Raw genomic sequence first — 20320 nt, 5'->3', positions numbered from 1 at the left:
AAGGGTCTGTTTCTGTATTCTGGATTAGTGGTGCTGGAAGAGCACAGCCTCCGCCTCCAAGCTTACTTTCACAATCAGGATTCCCGCCCACCTTCCAAGGACCCCTTCGCCCACCTCCAACACACTGCATCCACCTAGACACCCTGCGCTGGCCTATGACCTGCCCCCGACCTCTTCATTTCCAACTGCCGCCAGGACATTAACCGCCTCAACCTGTCTACCCCCCCTCAACCTCTCACCCTCACAACACGCAGCCCTCCAATCCCTCTGTTCCAATCCCAACCTCGCCATCAAGCCAGCGGATAAAGGGGGCGCATTGGTAGTCTGGCGCACTTACCTTTACACCGCTGAAGCCAAACGCCAACTCGAGGACACCTCTTCCTACTGCCCCCTCAACCATGACCCCACCCCCCACCACCAAACCATCATCTCCCAGACCATACAGAACCTCATCACCTCCGGAGATCTCCCACCCACAGCTTCCAACCTCATAGTCCGGGAACCCCGCACTGCCCAGTTCTACCTCCTTCCCAAGATCCACAAGCCTGACCACCCTGGCGGACCTATTGTCTCAGCATGCTTCTGCCCCACTGAACTCATCTCTACCTACCTCGACACTGTCCTATCCCCCCTAGTCCAGGAACTCCCCACATATGTTCGAGACACCACCCATGCCCTCCACCTACACCAAGGCTTCCGTTTCCCCGGCCCCCAACGCCTCATCTTCACCATGGATATCCAATCCCTCTATACCTCCATCCGTCATGACCAGGGACTCCAAGCCCTCCGTTCTTTCCTCTCCAGACGTCCCCAACAGTACCCTTCCACCAACACACTCATTCGTTTGGCCGAACTGGTCCTCACCCTTAACAATTTCTCCTCTGAATCCTCCCACTTCCTCCAGACCAAAGGGGTAGCCATGGGCACACGTACGGGCCCCAACTATGCCTGTCTCTTTGTTGGCTACGTAGAACAGTTGGTCTTCCGTAATTACATCAGCACCACTCCCCACCTCTTCCTCCACTACATTGATGACTGTATTGGTGCCACCTTGTGCTCCCGTGAGGAGGTTGAGCAAATCATCAACTTCACCAATACATTCCACCCTGACCTAAAATTTACCTGGACCATCTCTGACACCTCCCTCCCCTTCTTGGACCTCTCCATCTCCATTAATGACGACCGACTTGACACTGACATTTTTTACAAACCCGACTCCCAAAACTACCTGGATTACACCTCTTCCCACCCTACCTCTTGCAAAAATGCCATCCCAATTTTCCCAATTCCTCCGCCTCTGCCGTATCTACTCCCAGGAGGACCAGTTCCACCATAGAACACACCAAATGGCCTCCTTCTTTAGAGACTGCAATTTCCCTTCCCACGTGGTTAAAGATGCCCTCCGACGCATCTCGTCCGAATCCCGCACCTCCGCCCTCAGACCCTAGCCCTCCAACCGTAACAAGGACCGAACGCCCGCATAAACCAAATCATCTGCCAACATTTCCGCAACCTCCAAAAAGACCCCACCATCAGGGATACATTTCCCTCCCCACCCCTTTCCACCTTCTGCAATGACCATTCCCTCCGTGACTACCTGGTCAGGTCCATGCCCCCTACAACCCACCCTTCCATTCTGGCACCTTCCCCTGCCACCACAGGAACTGTTAAAAACCTGCACCCACACCTCTTCCCTCACCTCTATCCAAGGCCCTAAAGGAGCCTTGCACATCCACTAATATCATTTATTGTATCCGTTGCTCCTGATGTGGTCGCCTCTGCATTAGGGAGATTGGACACCTTCTAGCAGAGCGCTTTAAGGAACATCTCCGGGACACCCGCACCAATCAACCACACTGCCCCATGGCCCAACATTTCAACTCCCCCTCCCACTCTGCCAAGGACATGGAGGTCCTGGGCCTCCTTCACCGCCAATCCCTTACCACCAGATGCCTGGAGGAAGAACGCCTCATCTTTCGCCTTGGAACACTTCAACAGTTTCCTCATTTCCCCTTCCCCCACCTCACCCTAGTTCCAAACTTCCAGCTTAGCACTGTCCCCATGACTTGTCTGAACTTGTCCTACCTGCCTATCTCCTTTTCCACCTATCCACTCCACCCTCTCTTCCCTGACCTATCACCTTCATCCCCTCCCCCACTACCTATTGTACTCTATGCTACTTTCTCCCCACCCCCACCTTCCTTTAGCTTATCTCTCCACGCTTCAGGCTCTCTGCCTTTATTCCTGATGAAGGGCTTTTGCCCGAAACATCGATTTCGCTGCTACTTGGATGCTGCCTGAACTGCTGTGCTCTTCCAGCACCACAAATCCAGAATCTGGTTTCCAGCATCTGCAGTCATTGTTTTTACCTGGGTCTGTTTCTGTGCTGTCCATCTCTATGACTCTATGAATAATGGACTTAGTAGCAGTAGAGTTCAGCAGTGGATGTGGTATTGGGCTCCAATTGACTCTAACTAGCCATTTGGATACAGAACTGGCTTGAAGGTGGGTGGTGGTGAAGGGACGCTTTTCAGACTGGAGGCCTGTGACCAGTGAAGTGCCACAAGAATGTGATCTGGGTCCACTACTTCATCATTTATATAAATGATTTGGATGTAAACGTAAGAGGTAAGTTTGCAGATGACACCAGAATTGGATGTGTAGTGGACAGCGAAGAAGGTTACATCAGATTATAACAAGATCTTGATCAGATGGGCCAATGGGCTGAGGAGCAGGAGATGGAGTTTAATTCAGATAAATGTGAGGTGCTGCATTTTGGGAAAGCAAATCTTAGCAGGACTTATACACTTAATGGTAATATTCTCGGGAGTGTGGCTGAACAAAGACGTTGGAGTGCAGGTTCATAACTTCTTGAAAGTGGTGTCTCTGGTAAATAGGATAGTGAAGAAGGCATTTGGTATGCTTTCCTTAATTGGTCAGATTATTGAGTACAGGATGTTATTTTGTGGCTATACAGGACACTGGTTAGACCATTTTTGGAATATTGCATGCAATTCTGGTCTCCTTACTAATCGGAAGGATATTGTGAAACTTGAAAGGGTTCAGAAAAGATGTACAAGGGTGTTGCCAGGGTTGGAGGATTTGAGTTATAGGGAGGGGCTGTTTTCCCTAGAGTGTCGGAGGCTGAAGGTTGATAGTATAGAGGTTTATGAAATAATGAGGGACATGCATAGGATAAATAGACAAAGTCTTTTCCTTGGGTTGGGGAAGTCAGATCTCAAGAGCATTGGTTACATGTGAAAGGGAAAAGATATAAAAGGGACCTAAGGGGCATGTTTTTTTATGCACAGGGTGGTACATGTATGGAATGAGCTGTCTGAGGAAGTGGTGGAGGCTAGTACAATTGCACCAATTAGAGTGTCTGGATAGATATTATGAAATATGAAGGGTTTAAGAGAGATATGGGCTGTGCTGGCAGGTGGGGGACTGGTTTGGGTTATCTGGTTAGCATGGACGAGTTGGACCGAAGGGTCTATTTCTGTGTGTACACCTCTCTGACTCTGATTGATAAAAGCAGAGCGGTAGACGTTTGACAAGGTTGCACATGGTAGACTAGTTAGCAAGGTTAGATCACATGAAATCCAGGGGAAACTAGCCAATTGGATACAAAATTGGCATGCAGGTTAATGACAGTGGGTGGTGGTAAAGGGTTGTTTTTTGGACTGGAGGTCTGTGACCAGTGGTATGCTGCAAGGAATGGTGCCGGGTCCACTGTGTCTCGTCCTTTTATATAAAATTATTTGGATGTGAATGTAGGAGTTATGTTTGATAAGTTTGCAAGTGACACCAAAATTAGTTGTGCAGTGAAGAATGTTAGCATCCAACATGACCTTGATCAGATGAGGCAACGGGCCAAGGAGTAGCAGATGGTGTTTAATTTAGATGAACGTGAGGTGATGCATTTTGGTAAAACTAATCCGAGCAAGACTTACACAGTTAATGGTAGGGCCCTGGGGAGTTTTGCAAACAAACAGATCTAAGGGTGCAGGTGCATAGTTCCTTGAAAGTGGAGTCGTAGGTATAAAGGATGGTGAAGAAGGCATTTGGCACATTTGCCTCTGTTGGTCAGTGTCATGTTGTAGCCGTACAGGACATTGGTGATGCCACTTTTAGAATACTGCATTCAGTTCTCATCTCCCAGCTATAGGAAAGATGTTGTTAAACTGACAAGGGTTCAAAAAAGATTTACAAGGGTATTGCTAGGATTGGAGGGAAAGGCTGGGGCTTTATTTTCCCTGGAGCATTGGAGGCTGAGGGGTGAGTTTATGTAAGTTTATAAAATCATGAGGGGCATGGATAGAGTGAATAGACCAGGCCTTTTTCCCGGGGCAGGGGAGTCCAAAACTAGAAGGTCTCTGTTTAAGAGGAGGGGAGTAACATAAAAGGCAATTTTTTTCACACAAAGGGTGGCGCATGTATGGAATGAAGCTGCCAGAGGAAATGGTGGACGCTGAGTTATTTAAAAAACATCTGGATGGGTATATGAATAGGAAAGGTTTAGAGGGATATCAGCAAAGTGCTGGCAAATGGGACTAAATTAGGTTAGTTTTTAAGAGGTAAAAACAATGACTGCAGATGCTGGAAACCAGATTCTGGATTAGTGGTGCTGGAAGAGCACAGCAGTTCAGGCAGCATCCAAAGTGCAGTTTTTTGGCTATCTGGTTGGCATGGACGAATCTGCTTCCCTACTGTACAATACAATACCTTAACTATGCCACAACGAGAAAACACCTCAATTTCCGACCCTTTACTTCCCCTGTCTCCTGTGGACAAAAGGTTTGAATTTTAATGCTGGAAATGTTGAAGTGAGGAAGTGGGAAGGGATTGTTCCGGAGTAACCGAGAACTGTAGGCGGGGCTTCATCGGGACCTGAGGCGTGGATCTTTTGCGGCCCGGTCTGTGGTAGGTTCGGGTTGGTGGGCGGGGCCTCCCGGAACGCTGGAGGCGGCTTTGCTCTGGGGGGTTGGGAGAGGCGATGGTTAATAGTGGAAAGGCCATATCTGGGTGCCGCGGCTCGTGTCTGTGGGCGGGGCTTTTCGCGGGGGCGGGGTCTGGTCTGGGTGCCGCGGCTCGTGTCCGTGGGCGGGGCCTTGTCTGGGTGTCGTGGCTCGTGTCTGTGGGCGGGGCCTTGTCTGGCTGCCGTGGCTCGGGCCTGTGGGCGGGGTTTTTCCCGGGGGGGTGGGGCCTTTTCGGTTATTAAAACGGGCAGCCGGCGGGCCGTTACAGATCGAAGATGGCGGCTATGTGCAGGGGTACTCTGAGACAGAGCGCTAACAGAGCGGCGTTTCGGGCATTACGGGGCAGTAGCAGGTGAGTCGCCATCACTCACATCCGGTAGATGAACCCTCGGCGCGGGCTCCGGGTAGTGAGAACCCCAACCCCACTCAAACGGGCAGTGATCCCGGACCCGGCGCCATCACCGCTCCGATTGCTGAACCCCGGGGTGGGGGGCCGTGAACTGAGGGCACATCCTCCCGAGGCCCGGTACTTCGCTGGGCCGGAGATAGCGGCTCTGGAGACGACCCTGAGAGCACTTGTCCTTGCTCTCACTCGGAAAGCCGCTTGCCTCCGTTATGGTCCAGGTCCAGGGAGGGAGGCTGTAACTCCCATAACCCGGCGGGTTATGTCCCTTTTCCAAGGGGCGCGGGATGGGGCAATGGCTGGGGGAGGGGGAGGGGCAGCACTGGGCTCGGAGATGAGCGGCAGAGTCTGAGACTTTGAAGTCCCTGGCCGGGATGCGGAGTGCGGCAATCCTCGTTATTCCGGGGAAATGTGGCTGTTTGACGGGTGGGCCGGGCCGGGGGTGGGGTGGGGGGAGCTGCTGTCTGCAGTCGTGCTGCTCCTCACGTAGGCGCTTTCAGTTTCCACCTCCAGCCGGAAACATAATGCGAAAGTAGCAAATCAAACTATTTCCACGAAATCCAGTCTGAGGATCGCCTATCCTCTTTTTTTTCTTTGTTTTATTGGCCAGTTACGGCATATTTTACAGTTCACCCTGAATAATTTTCGGCAATGCAAAACGTGCTCCGAAAGTTTGACCAAGTTCAAAAGTTTCCTTTGTTTGTTCAAAATTAAACACATGCTCACCAAGCCCAAGCTTTTCTTTTAGAAGAGAGATCTCTGAAGTGGAGAAAGGGAAAAATTAGACGAAAAACTTGTGTCACAGTCGAAATTCTGTTAGAGCGACCCGACTCGCAGATGCTTGGCGCTGATACTTCCCTTGGGAGTTTCCGTAACCACTTCTGTTGCCGCTTCATCTGAAAGCGCGCTGGATGGGTGTTAATGTGGGTTTTTTTTGGTGGGGGGTGCTGGAGGAGACTTTTGTTCTCTGGGAAAGGGCTTAGATTTATTAATTTTGAAACAGGATCTTGTAAGGCTTTGTGAATGTTACGAAACGCTTCAATTTGAAATGTAGTGACTTGTCCCATCAAGTTGACTTGCAGGTGCGATTGGGAGAACAAATCTCTCTCGCTGTTGTTTCTGTCCCCAAGCCTGACTCATACTAAAATTACTTAATTTTATTTCACGTAATAGCATGGAATGTTCCTTTTCCGCGACTGACTTATTCACCTAAGCAAACTTGTAATGCTGTCAATATATTTATTTTAATGAGGTAAATGTTTTATCTGATCGTAGGGTTGCCAAGATGTGAATTTGGCACAGGTAGACTAAAGGTCTCGAGTGCTATTCAAGTTACAACGCAAATTTTTAGTCTTTTAATGCCTTATAAGGTATCTAGTATAGTATTACAGTGAGGCAGACATAGTGTATGTACTCTTTTGCACGTACTGTGAAATACTTTAAAATTTGTAGCTGGCAAATACAGAGACCATTAAGTTATCAACATTCTGCTTAATTGTTTTTTAACTGCATTTTAGTTTTGAAATTTATTGAATATTTAATAAAATCCCTACAGTGTGGAAACCGGCTCTTTGGCCCAACACGTCCACAGGACCCTTTTGAAGAGTATCCCACCCACACCCATTCCTCAATATCCTAAATTTCCCCCTGACTAATTTGCTTGACCTGCACATCTTTGGATTGAGGGAGGAAACTGGAGCACCAGTAGGAAACTCACGTAGACTCTGGGAGAATGTGCAAACTCCATGCAGACAGTTGCTTGAGTCTGAAATCAGACGTGGGTCCCTGGTGCTAGGAGGCAGCAAGTCCTAGCCACTGCTGCCCCATTTAATTCTGCCTTAAGGTTTTTATTTTGTAATTTTTCTATTGAATATCTTCCACTTTTTTTAGGTCCTGAGTAATTTTTTTTAGGATTTGATTTATAAATCAATGTCAAAATCCAATCTAATATCAGCAAGTGATTGATTATGGATTCTGCAAGACTAATGCAAACAGAGGTTTTTAATGGCCTAGGAATTTAGTGGAACCCAAAAAAAACTAAGCGCTTATTATATTTGAGGTGTCGAATAAGATTCAGTGTATTGAATTCATTTGGGGAATCATAACTAATTCAAATGCAAGATGGATTGATATAGGATTGCCCTTTTAAGTTTATCCATGTCTGCTCTTTTATTTAACAAAGACTAAAACAAATCTGTGACTCAAAGTCTTATTTTGAAGATGCAATTGTTATAACAGAATTATCAGCATTTCTCAAAATTGGTGCTGTGCTTTTCTGTATACAGAAGAAATGTTTTCTGTAGAATTTCATTTGAATTGAACCCTGAAGCATAAAAGCTCTAACACTGAAAAAAGCTTCTAAGGTGAACCGATGGAGAAAGGTGATTCGATGCTTTTTTTTCAAAAGCAACACCTTTCTTTCCCTTGCACCAAGGCCTGTATCATAGTTTCCTTATCTCTGTATGTGTCGAATCCAACACTCAGACACAGTATGTCTTCATGTCCTTCATCTTTTATTCTGGGCCCTGGAGGGGGAGGAGAGTGCGATCACCTTTGTGCACAGAGACGTGAGTTCTCGGTCTTTCCTCAAACAGCCGATGCTTAATGAATTCTATAGTCACTTACAGGGAGCAGCATCCAAATAAGGCAACATCTATATTGATTGGGTGGCTGTTACAATAGCATCAACAGTAAAGATTAAGCCATCTGGAGTTATTGAATGTTCTTCACCTTGTTAATTGCCTTCATCGGAGGCTGAGGGTTGACCTTTTATAGTGGTTTACAAAATTGATGGGCATGGATAGGATAAATCTACAGTCTTTTCCCTGGGGTCGAGGAGTCCAGAACTAGAGGGCATAGGTTTAGAGTGAGAGGGAAAAGATATGAGACCTAAGGGGCAACTTTTTCATGGTACGTGTATGGAATGGGCTGCCAGAGGATGTGGTAGAGGCTGGTACAATTGCAACATTTAAAACATTGGATGGGTATATGAATAGGAAGGGTTTGGAGGGATATGGGCTGTGTGCTGGTAGGTGGGACTAGATTGGTTTGGGATATCTGGTTGGCGTGGACGGGTTGGACTGTTTCCACACTCTACATCTCTATGACTCTACACATCCCTTCTTGCTCATACCTTATTCACTGTCTCACCTGGTTTTGTATGAGTGGTGGAAATTAAAGTATTGTGGCTTTCTAAGCTTTTGTTTTCAACTTTATGGAAAATGTAATTCATACTTCAGATTATGAAAGTGCTCTGCCTGTTTGATACTTGAAACAAATTAGGTAAAATATTTATCCAGCTGTTATAACATGTTCCCCTCTTTCTCTGCATGTAACTTTAGAACTGATGGAATTCTTTTTAATTAAAGAAATAGGAAGTATTAGCTATTGATCTAAAATGTTAACTTCTTCACCACCTGATGCTGTCTGGTTTGCTGTGTTCTTCTAGCCTCCTGATTGTCTATTTTAGATTCCAGCATCTGCAGTTTTTGTCACTAAGGAACCATTAGTTATCTGAATCTTTGAAGTATGATATTTGGGGGTTTTAAAATTCTTGTCCAGTCGGGGAAAAAGTCTGGCGTTCCGTTTCAATGAAGTTTCTTTTCGGCTCAGCTTGTTTGAAGCCCATTGAGTATTTGCTTATTGTCCTGTAGATCAGGCATTTAAACTCTACTGACTCTGTTTGTAGCATGATTTTTGGAAAAACAATTCAAAGTTGCTCTCCGTGCCAGCATTCCTCCAATGGATTGTCTGGTTGCTCCAACTTGGAGGATTGGGGGAACTGATGAGAAGTTAAATCTTGACAGGCAAATGGGCTGCTTTTGATTCATTGACTTTTGTGCATTCTTTTGAAAAGCATTTTTTTCTTAAGAACCATTAGCATATTAGATGTAGAAGAGATAGTGTATTGTCTTTTTCTGGGTAGAGGATGTGTGAAGAGTATTAGCCTAATCTACATCTGCAAGTTTACTCATGGAGTATTGCCCAATTTTCCCCTTCCTAACTTGCTGTTTTGAGGTTGACCACACAAACCTTCTCTTTTGAGGCTGACAAGAAATCTGGTATTGTGTCATCCAACTGTTCACCAATTGCTGCTTCAAAATATTACACTTGCTGATATTGAAGTCAAGTAAATATGTTTTTAAACTTTGATTGCACTTCGATCAAAATACTGATCCATTCAACATGTAATGAACAAAATACAGACTTGAGCAACGAACCGCCAGCTATACCAAAACTGGTCAAATGTGGCAGGTATCTGATACAGACCAAAAAGGCATATAATATGTGGATATTATTTCCAAACTTGTTAAGTGGAATAATATGTTTCCATTCTAGGAGTTTCTTGACTCTCTGTGGTGGTACTATCCAACAAAAGACTGAAGAAAATCAAGATCAACTGGACTCTGCCAATACTCTCAAGTGTGGTGCTGAAAATGCAATGCAACACAAGACTTCTCCTAGTCCATGTGCTAGTCAAAAAAAGCTGCAACTTAAAATGAACGAGTTAGTTAAAGAACATCAGGCCCTGCAGGCAAGTCTCATTTGAACAATGATTGTGACCAAAGTAGAATCTGCAGCCAAGCCTCTATTTGCTACCATGTTTGTCACCTTATGTGCACACAGTAGTACTTAAAGTTGCTCACCTGGTGGAAAATGCAGGGCTCAGCAGTAATCTTTCTGGGAGCAGTTATTTGCTTAGTGTTTCATCGGTGCATCTCAACACCTTGCACACCAAAGTGTGCCTTTTAAGTATAGATTGACTTTAGAATAACAAATGTGTGTAACAGCTGAGATTTCATAGCTGTAATACCTACAAAGACTATTTGGAAGAACATACAGCAAACTCTGGTCCGTACACAAGTGGAGTTCAGCACATCCATAAGTTGCTGTCAGTGATTGCCTGCTACTAGGGTGTGACTTTGTAATTCTTATACCAAAAAATCTCTTGATTTGGCATGAACTTCCTGTTTAGCTTTTTTATATAAAAAGTCATATTTGACTGTCAGGTTTTTATTTCAATCTTTTGTGTATATCCCATCCTCAATTTTTCACAAAGCAAAATAATGAAGAGTAAAACATGGTAAGTATTTTTATTATACTTTTGGTTTGCTCTCTGAGTACTATTCAAAGCAACTGGATTCTTGACCTGAAATATAATCATTGCTGAATGCCATAGGTTCCCTTTAGGTGACGTTGAATCGGAATTAACATCTGCTTTTAAGATCAGTAGTAAAAGTAGCCACTTAGCTACTGACTGCAAAACCCTAGATTATATCGAACGTGATAAAATGGATACAATAGACTATTGCTTGTATAGACATAATTAATTGCTTGAAAAGTAATTAAAGTTATAAATAATGTTGGTGCTGGAAATGGAAATGCTTGAAATTTGCAACATTGGTGAGGGAGGAGTTGGTTGTATAACAAAAGAAATCACATCCTGAGGCTGTCCCTTTGTGTAGAATTTGATTTAATCAGATATGTTGCAGCCAAGGTGATAGACTTATTGTAGCATTCTGTACAGTTGATTAATCAAAGCCCAAAGATAATGTTTCAGCAATTTTTTTGTTTTGTTTTGGTCAAGTCAGTCTTTTTTAAATTAAACATCTTAATCCTTTCCTTTTTGACCCAGATGAGAAAGTAGCCTAATTGGCTATATCAAATATTGTCTTGCCAATAAGTAGTGCAAAACTATGCCTTTTCGTTACTGCCATAGATTTTGATGCACCTATACTGTACACAGTTGCAACAATGAAATTTTGACCTGGACATCAAAATTAATTTGAGGAATTAAATTCCAAAATCACTTAAGTGTAACCTGGCTCCCAATTATGGAAATGTAGATGTTTTTAACACTAGTGTGAGCAAGTGTTATTAATTATTTTGTGCTGAATTATAACATTGAATTCTAATAATTGTATTCCTGAAGCCAAATTTCAGGCCTGTGTGGAACATCGGAAGTTTGGATTCTGCACCGGACCATCCGAATGCTCATTGCAGGTGACTTGCAGCATCAAGGTGGATGAGCGTTCTGAAATGGAGTAGCAGGGGCTCTGATCCTTGAAGTTGAAGGTGTGTTGTCAGGAGTTTGTTGAGAACAAGCTCTTGATTCTAAGCAAAGCAAACCAACTTCATGTGAAAAATGGTGGCAAACTGGGAATTGGTTGCAATCTTTTAAGCTACTAAATAATTTTAAGTTCACCTTTTTTGAATGAGTAGCACATATACTGCCGCATGAAATTGTCAATTGCTCATGCTATAAACTAGCTTATAATTGTGTACACTTTCAATCAATTGTTTGTATGCAGTTATGTTTTCCCATGCATTCTCAGATGCTCTCCACCCTCAGTATTTCTTCCAAATGATCATTTACCATACCTGGGCCTGGAATGTTGGTCCTTTGGAAGATGAAGTTGGAGAGTTGACAGCAGAAAACACTGAAGTGGCAGAGATGCTAAATCAACATTTTTCCCTCAGTTTACACAATGGAGGACAATATTGGAATGGGCAAATCAGGCATTAGAAACAATGTCAACAGAGGGAAAATGTACACTCAAACTATTAGGATTGAGGGCAGACAAATCCCCTGCACCTGGTGGCCTACATGCTGTGCTATTAAAGGAAGTGGTGGTGGAGATAGTGGATCCATTGTTTACAATAGTCCAAGATTCCTTGGGCACGGAAAAAGTTCTAGTGGATTGGAAAAAATGCTAATGTCCTTATTCAAAAAGGGAGGGAGGCAATGAGGGAAATTAGACCAGTTAGTTTGTCCCAACAACAGGTGTCAATGTTAGAATCAGTTATCAAGGAAGCAATATTGGGACACTTGGTAAGTCAAAATGCTATCCATCAGTCAGTGTAAGATGAAGGGCGAATAGAGTTTAACTAACTTGCTGAAGTTATTTTGAAGACCAGCGAAGTGGATAATTGGGTGCTCTGTCTCAGAGCTGGGTGTCCTCATTCATGAAATACAAACTAGCATTTGGGTATAACAGATAATAATAAGCGAATGGAATGTTGATTTTTGTAATATCTGAAGGAATAGAATAGCTACGGTAGTATTATTGTAACTATACAAGACATTGGTGAGACCGTGTCTGGAGTAGTGTGGTTTTAGTCCCCTTCTTTGAGGAAAGATGTAGTGGCATTGGAGGCGGTTCAGATGATGTTCATTTGATCGATTTCAGAGTTGAGTCTGTCGTATGAAAAGAGATTGAACAATTTAGTCAATACTCTCTGGAACATGGAAAAAATAAGGGAGGATCAAATTGAAGTATTCAAGATGACTTAAAAAATATGGTTAAAGTAGATGTGGTGCAAATGCTTACTCTTGTGGGGCCTTCTAGGATGAGAAGTCATAGCCTCAGGATAAGGGGTAGCAAACTTAAAACACAGTTGAGGGAACAAAAACTTCACCAGTGGGTTGCAAGTCTGTGAAATTCATGAGCCCAAAGTGCAGTGGATGCTGGGATGGAGTAAATTTAAGAAAGTTAGCCATGTTTTTAATTGGTAGTGGGTTATGGGGCAGAAGCAGGAAAATAGGGGCGAGGAGCATATCAGCCATGATGGAATGGCAGAGTAGGCTCTGCCAAATGTAATTCTGCTCCTATATCGGATGAACCTATGAATTTGACAGCATGGCTTGTTACTGGTGGAAGTTATGATCCAGCACTGTACTTGCTTAACATTCACCAGCAAACTGCTGAACTTGGAGTAGGTATTCTGGCAAGCTTTTCCCTCCTTTAACCTAGGATACAAATACCTGTTCACCACTACTGATTGATCAGTACAGGCAAAGGATTGAAGTTCATCTGTTTGGTTCTGTATTCTGCTGTCACTTGATGGTTCAATAAATTTTATCCACTGGGCTCTTAAGCTGCAATGCAGGATTACACTGGGATCATGTGGATAACATTTGCATACATACAACTTCTCTTTAACACTGTAGCAGTGTTTTAAAGGATGTTTGGTGAAACAATTAGTTTAGATGACTGTGAATTGACTTATTCTAGTTAACTATGTTCACATTAATGTTTTATGCTTTTATGAAGCTGTATAGAGATCTTCATTTTTTTCAAAATTCTTTCAAGTGTCTATTTTGACTCCTGTTTGATTATTTATAGGAGAAATATCTGAGAATTGTAGCTCGTGTTGAAAATGACAATAGAAGAATCAGAAAGTGTGTTGAAGATGCCAGATTATATGGTGAGTATATATATGAATTGCACTAACTTTCGAGATTAATCTTTTTGGCTAATATTTTAGTCATTGATATGTATCTCTATCTAAATGATTTGTGCATCTGCAATGGACTTGATGCATGGCTTTTTGGGTTAGTGACAAATTACTTGGAAATTTGAACGGGTTAAGATTTGGAATTTATCAATAAAAGTTCAATGGAGCAACTTTAGGGAAGGCAATGATGAAATGCTACTTTAAATGTGTTTTAATGAAAGACCTTTTCTTCCTCTCCTAGGTATTCATAGTTTTTGTAAAGATGTTCTAACAGTGGCTGATCTCCTGGAGAAGACGACTCAGAGCATAACTGAGGAGGACCTTGCTAACTCTAGTCCACCTTTTAAGAACTTCTATGAAGGTGTGCGCTTGATTGATGAGAAGCTGTGCAAAATATTTTCCAAGCATGGATTGGAGAAGATGAATTCCATTGGCCTTGAATATAACTCAGCTGAACACGAAATTGTGTCACGTGTTCCATCTGTGGATGCATTACCTGGTACTGTGGTAAAAATAGTAAAAGAAGGGTATAAACTTCATGGCAGGATTCTAAGGACTGCACAAGTTGGTTTGGCCATTGAGGCCCAGCCACATTTTAAGGCACAGTAGATTGTATGATCTTAGAATTAATTTATGAAAAATATCCTTTTCATTATGATGGTTAGCTATAGCATTAATAGCATTAAGTTGATGCTAAGATTTTACAATGAAGGTGAGTGTGATGCAGAAACATGACATCAAGTGCATTTTCACATGTCCAATCAAATCTGTTGACATGCCTATTGTACTGAAAGCTCAAGGCAAGATAGAGATCTAGTTTGTCTAACACTGCCAAAGAACTGAGTTGCCTCCATCCAACTAAATAAAAAGGAAATTGTAATGGCTGTGCCTCTGATCCAATCAGTAGTTGTGCCATGAAAGTTTGTGGTCTGTGCTAAGATTACAAATTCTTTTCAGTTGTCACAACTTGCCACCGTGCTTTTTTTTTAAATATGTGAAGTGTCTTGAATTCCCATTCCTGGCTACTACTATTATCTCCTTGTGTGAATTGATGGGACAGGATTGGAATCAACAAACAATTGGGTAATTTGCAATTACAATATAGCAAGACTTGCAGTAACTCTACAATTATACATCCTACTGTAGTTTTCCATCAGACTGAGTCTTAATGAGGCTGGGGGAAAAGCAGAAATCTGGAGAGCACTAAAATCTTAAAAGGATTAAACAATCCTATGTAACTGTCTTCCAGAACTCTGGTTAAGATTGGGTTGTTGCTGTATGGATTTTTTTATTTTACTTCTTGAAATATATTTTTGAATGATTGACTGACTGAATTCAATTATTTCATTGTGCAAGGCTTCCTTTTTATATCTGTGACATTTTGTCCTCTTGGTTTAACTGGCAACAGTTTAATCAAGAATTGGTGAAAGTATCCCTGTACATAGAATCCTGTTACCTTTTTTTTAATTTTGGAGTGTTAGACTGAGCTGACTAGTTTTGATTACTTGTTTCTGAAATTATTTTGTACAAGTCTATGCTGAAATTGTGTTCAATGAACAAAATAGTATGTTATTTATTACAGTATAAAACTGTAAATCTATTTATAACATACCACGTGCAGATTTTATTTTTTGCAATCTGTAGTGCAAGTATGCTAGTGAAAATTGTAATATATTTGTTTCTGTATTTTACTGTTGTGAACTAAAAATGTATGTCATGCCCAAAGTCCTTTTTTATGTTGTAAGTACACATTTTTAAATAAACAGCAGATATGTTTTGTAAATCTAGAATGTGCTTATTTAATGGTATCTATCTTCTATTTAATATCTAATAAATTGTGGCCAAAATGGAATTCTTGTACCATAAAACAAATTCTGCTCTTAAACTTGTCTCTAATTCAAGATAGTGTGCTTTCGATGAAAAGAACCGCATTTGTTGATTTTTGACTTTCTTCTTTCCATTTTTAGCTGTAGATGTTTGATCAAACCACCCCCTTCTATTTTGTATCTATCTTGAAATTATGAAAAGACAAAATTTGTAATTCAAAACCCATGGTCAAGTAATTAATAACTTAAGCCTTAGCTATGAAGTTTGGAAGGCTCTTCATAAATGGGCCAATTATGCTAGATCAACTAATTTTTGAAGTCCATTGTTATACTCTTCAAAATTTCTCAGCCTTTTCAAGTGCTAAGGCAGGAGTTCACTCAGATGTGGATGATCCTGTTTAATGATGGAACAGACTAAATAGACTGACCTCCTTTTCCTCTGAATCAGTTTATCTGATGTTAGCTTTCAAATGTAAATTGAATATGGGGTGGGGGAGAAGAAATGACTTATGAAGGTAACAGCTAACTTTTTTTGGTGCTGGTTTGATGGTCTGAATAGTTGTGTGCAATTCTATTTTTAATGTCCCAGTTAGAAAAACAAACCAGTTTAAGAATAGGTATCCATTGATCTATCCTTCCTGCAGTATGACAAAGCACTTTGGTAGAATCAACATGGGCATCTTAAACTATTACTTCAGCAAATTCTAGTTGAGAATTGATAGTAACATAAATGCCATTTTAAAAATGGCACTGGTGACAAATTTCCAGGAAATTGATTTGCAGCTGGGTTTTAGAAGTGTAGAAAATGGAGCAGATAGTTGAACTGTACATCTATTGAAGAAAAAAGGTATGAAAGACTATCTTTCTATGAACTTGGAGAAACCTGAGCCATGCACTTTTTAATGTGCAGATTTTCTGATTTGACCCATGTGACTTTATAAACATTTTACTTAAGCAGATTTACTTCACACTGCAATCTGAAACATTGTGCTGGAGTGTGGGGAAAGTGTCTCTAGGAAAGAACTGCATTGAAGTTCCACTGCCAGTTACTTTGTGCAATAAACATTAAAAAGTCTCTATCTTTTCACACATTCTATCTCTGTGCTCCCATGTACCTTCCATGGCTGTTAACTAATGTGCCAAATTCTATGTATTAATAGATTTTATTTTGCATATCTTCAAGAAGCTGAACCTCTCACTATCTAAAAATGTTCTGCATCCATTAATACCATGGTGGGGGAGTATCTTCACTTATGGTGAAGAGAAAACTCCTGTAATGTTTGCAGCAGCAAACAGTAACTACTTCAAATGGGCAACAACTTAAAAATAATGAATGGACAATCTATTGTCTTGAAACTCAGCTTAGCGTTACAGTTGTTAAAATAACAGATTTCCCTTTTAGGAAAGGAAGAGCACTAGGTGTTTCAAAATCAAAGCTGGGTTCTTGTCAATAAATATTAGGGGAGGAGGTAGTTGGATAGATACCTCAAACCGTAAACACTTTTCAATAGCTCTAGCCATTTTAAAAAAAAAATACAAAATCAGTAGCAAACATGACAGCACAGACTTATGGGATAGTTTTTATAAAGATTATTGCAATATGGTGCTTTCTGCATTGCAAATGAAGCTGGTCAACTTTTTCATTGTAATATAAATTTAATTTCCCTTAAAGCATAGTCCCCATGGTGAATCATTTTGTTAAGTGCTCATGTTATAACATTACCTTTTGACAGTGTGAAACATTTTGCATTTATCTTTCAAAATGTCCTAGACACCTCAGCAGGCTTCCTACTTTGTGCATGTACTCTCAAACATTGTAAACTAAATGGTTTTCCAAAACTCTGAACTGCCACTTGGAACATGGTGTATGGACAACTTCTGATTTTTGTTTTCCCCCTTCAAAATGTAGAATCCTACCTTGGAGGCTAATCCACAACAATGGTCTGCATATAATGGCTGCTAAGTTACAAAGCACCGCTCAGTGTAACACCTTGGTGCCTAAACACGTGCAACTGTACCAAATGCTCTCCAGTTCTCTCTTCTCTGGCAAGTGCAAGTGGACCTTGAGAAGAAAGATGGAGACAGGGATGATGGCAGTGAAGGGACCTGTAAAGATATCTCCAGATCACAGTTTTGGGTGGCACAGTGGTTCAATGGTTAGTACTGCTGCTTCAGTGCTGGTTCAAATCCAGTTTTGGGTGACTGTCTGTGTGCAGTTTGCACATACTCTCTGTGCCCTGGTTTCCTCCCACAATCCAAAGATATGTACATAGGGCAGTTTAGCACAGTTAAAATACCTAGTGGTGTCCAGGCATGTGTAGGTTAGATGTATTAGTCATGGGAATTACAAGAATAGGGTGGGTGAGTGAGTCTAATTGGGATGCTCTTCAGAGAATTGGTGTGGATGTTTTGGACCAAATGGCCTGTTGCTACACTGTAGGGACACTAAGTTGTGACACTGGTGATAGAGATTTGCCTCTGTACCTTGGAGATGGTATTGTCTGTGGCAGAGCCTTATGGGCTCAGAAATTCAAAAGATGTCTAATGGAACCTTTTGTTGGAGGAAGGGAACAAGCAGTCTACTGTAGCTCTGCTGAAGACATTCGGTGGTGACATTTCAAAGTTAGAGCAATCTTGATTGCCCATGAGAATTATTTCATTCTCAGTGCTTGTTACAACTGTTACTATGTTGATTATTTTTTTAATGAAGGCATGATTCTACGTGGACTGGTAATTGTTATAGAGTCATTTAGTATGGAAACAGACCCTTCAGTTCAATTATTCCACGCTGACCATGTTCCCAAAGTAAACTCTTCCCACTCGCCTGCATTTGGCCCATATCCCTCCAAGTCTTCCCTATTATGTACTTCGGTGAAGGTGAGGACTGCAAATGCTGGAGATGAGTGCTGGAAAAGCGCATCAAGTCAGGCAGCATCCAAAGAGCAAGAGAATTTATGTTTCGGGCAAAGCCTATGCCCGAAACGTTGATTCTCCTGCTCCTCGGATGCTGCCTGACATGCTGTGCTTTTCCAGCACCACACTCTCGATTATTATGTACTTACCTAAATGTCTTTTTAAATGTAACTGTACCTGCATCCAGCACTTCCTCTGGCAGTTCATTCCACATGCAAACCACTCTGTGAACTCCTCATGTCCTTTTTAAAACTTCCTCCTCTCACCTTAAAAATATGCTTGCTAGTTTTGAACTCCTCTGCCCTGGAAAAAAGACCTTTGCTATTCTCCTTATCTCTGCCTCTCACGATTTCATGAGCCTCAATATGGTCACTCCTCGACCTCCTATACTTCAGTGAAAAAAGTCCCAGCCAATTTTTATAACTCAATTCTTCCATTTCCAGCAACAACCTGGTAAATCCATTCTGAACCCTCTCCAATTTAACAATATCTTTCCTATAGCAGGCCAACCAGAACTGCATACAGTACTCCCGAAGAAGCCTCATCAACATCCTGTACCACCTCAACATGACTCCCCAACTCCTATCCTTAACCATCCTGTGAACCCGTGATGCAAATTTCAAAGAATTATGTACATGAACCCGTAGGTCTTTCTGTTCTACAATACTACATAGGGCCCTAGCATTGTGTAAGTACCCTTGTTTAATTTGTACTCTGTACCACATTTATCCTGGTGAAATAAATGCAGGTCCTCCATTCACACTGTTTTGCTACATCAAGGATTTTATTTTACTCATTATTCCTAATATAATAATAACACATTCCCCATTTAAGATAATGCAATATTGGTCACTGACAAATTGACAGGTGTATAGCAAGGCTAACAGTGGCCTTTAATAGATGACTGTCATTTGTTTCTGCCACTTTATGCCTATTCCAACCCATCTAGCTATGCCATAATCCAGATGCAGTATCAGCAAGTGTAATTGTGTAAGACTCAGTAAGAATTGCAGCAGTTCAGGACTCCTGAATTAAAGTTCTCTTGCAGTGAAGACAAATATACAATTTGATTCTCTTATGGCTGCATCTGCCTGCCCATTTTCATTGACTGGTGTACAAGGATAGCCAGATCCCTTTATACATTCACATTCGCCAATATATCACCATTTATATAATACTCTGCCTTTCTGTTTTTCACACAGAAAAGCATAACTTCAAATTTATCCACAATACACTGTGTTTATACACTCACTCAACTTGTCACGGTTACGTTGAAGCCTTTTTGCATCCTCCCCACAACTCACAATTCCACATAATTTTGTGTCATCAACTTGGAAATATTTAATTTGATTCTCTCTTCCTAGACATTTATACTTGTCATGAATAGCTGGCGATCAAAACTGTTCTCAGTGGTATATCACTAGTCGCTACTTGCTACCTGTAAAAGAATATCCATTTACTCGTACTCTGTGTTTCTAGTCTATAAACCACGTTAGTGTGTTACCCCTAATCCGGTGAGGTTTACTTTTGCCCATTAGCCTCTTATGTGGGACCTTTTCAAAGCTTTCTTGAAATCTAAACATACCACATACACTGGTTCTCCCTTATCTATTCTACTATTTACATTCTCATAAACTTCAACAGATTGGTAAAGCATGACTTCACTTTCATAAACCCATGCTGATGTTTTAAATAACTATTAATGGTTTTCAAGTAATCTGTCATCACACATTTTATAATAGACTCTAGCATTTTTTTCTACCATTGATGTTAGACTAGTTGGTTTGTAATTCTCTTTTATTCCTTTCTCTCATTTTAAATTGTGGGGTTACATTTTCTACCCTCCAATCTGCTCTACAGTCTATAGAATTTTTGAAGATGCTGACCAGCACATCCAATATTTTCAAGGCCAGCTCTATTTGGACTCTACTGTAGATTATCAGGCCCTGTGGATTTGTCCG

The 20320-nt window shown here is 41.6% G+C and overlaps 1 protein-coding gene across 1 annotated transcript; it reads left to right on the top strand.

Moving 5' to 3' along the window:
• The first annotated feature begins 5239 nt into the window (after positions 1 to 5239).
• LOC132823178 (grpE protein homolog 1, mitochondrial-like) lies at positions 5240 to 15363 on the top strand. The gene is made up of 4 exons (XM_060836764.1): positions 5240 to 5331; positions 9721 to 9916; positions 13509 to 13590; positions 13862 to 15363. The coding sequence occupies exons 1-4, from the start codon at positions 5255 to 5257 to the stop codon at positions 14227 to 14229; spliced, it is 723 nt and encodes a 240-aa protein (XP_060692747.1). The 5' UTR covers positions 5240 to 5254; the 3' UTR covers positions 14230 to 15363.
• Positions 15364 to 20320: the final 4957 nt, after the last annotated feature.

The sequence above is a fragment of the Hemiscyllium ocellatum genome, chromosome 16, assembly GCF_020745735.1.
Source record: "Hemiscyllium ocellatum isolate sHemOce1 chromosome 16, sHemOce1.pat.X.cur, whole genome shotgun sequence".
Taxonomy (NCBI): domain Eukaryota; kingdom Metazoa; phylum Chordata; class Chondrichthyes; order Orectolobiformes; family Hemiscylliidae; genus Hemiscyllium; species Hemiscyllium ocellatum.
Note: the sequence above shows the minus strand (reverse complement) of the source record. Positions and strands in the feature narration are given on the sequence as shown.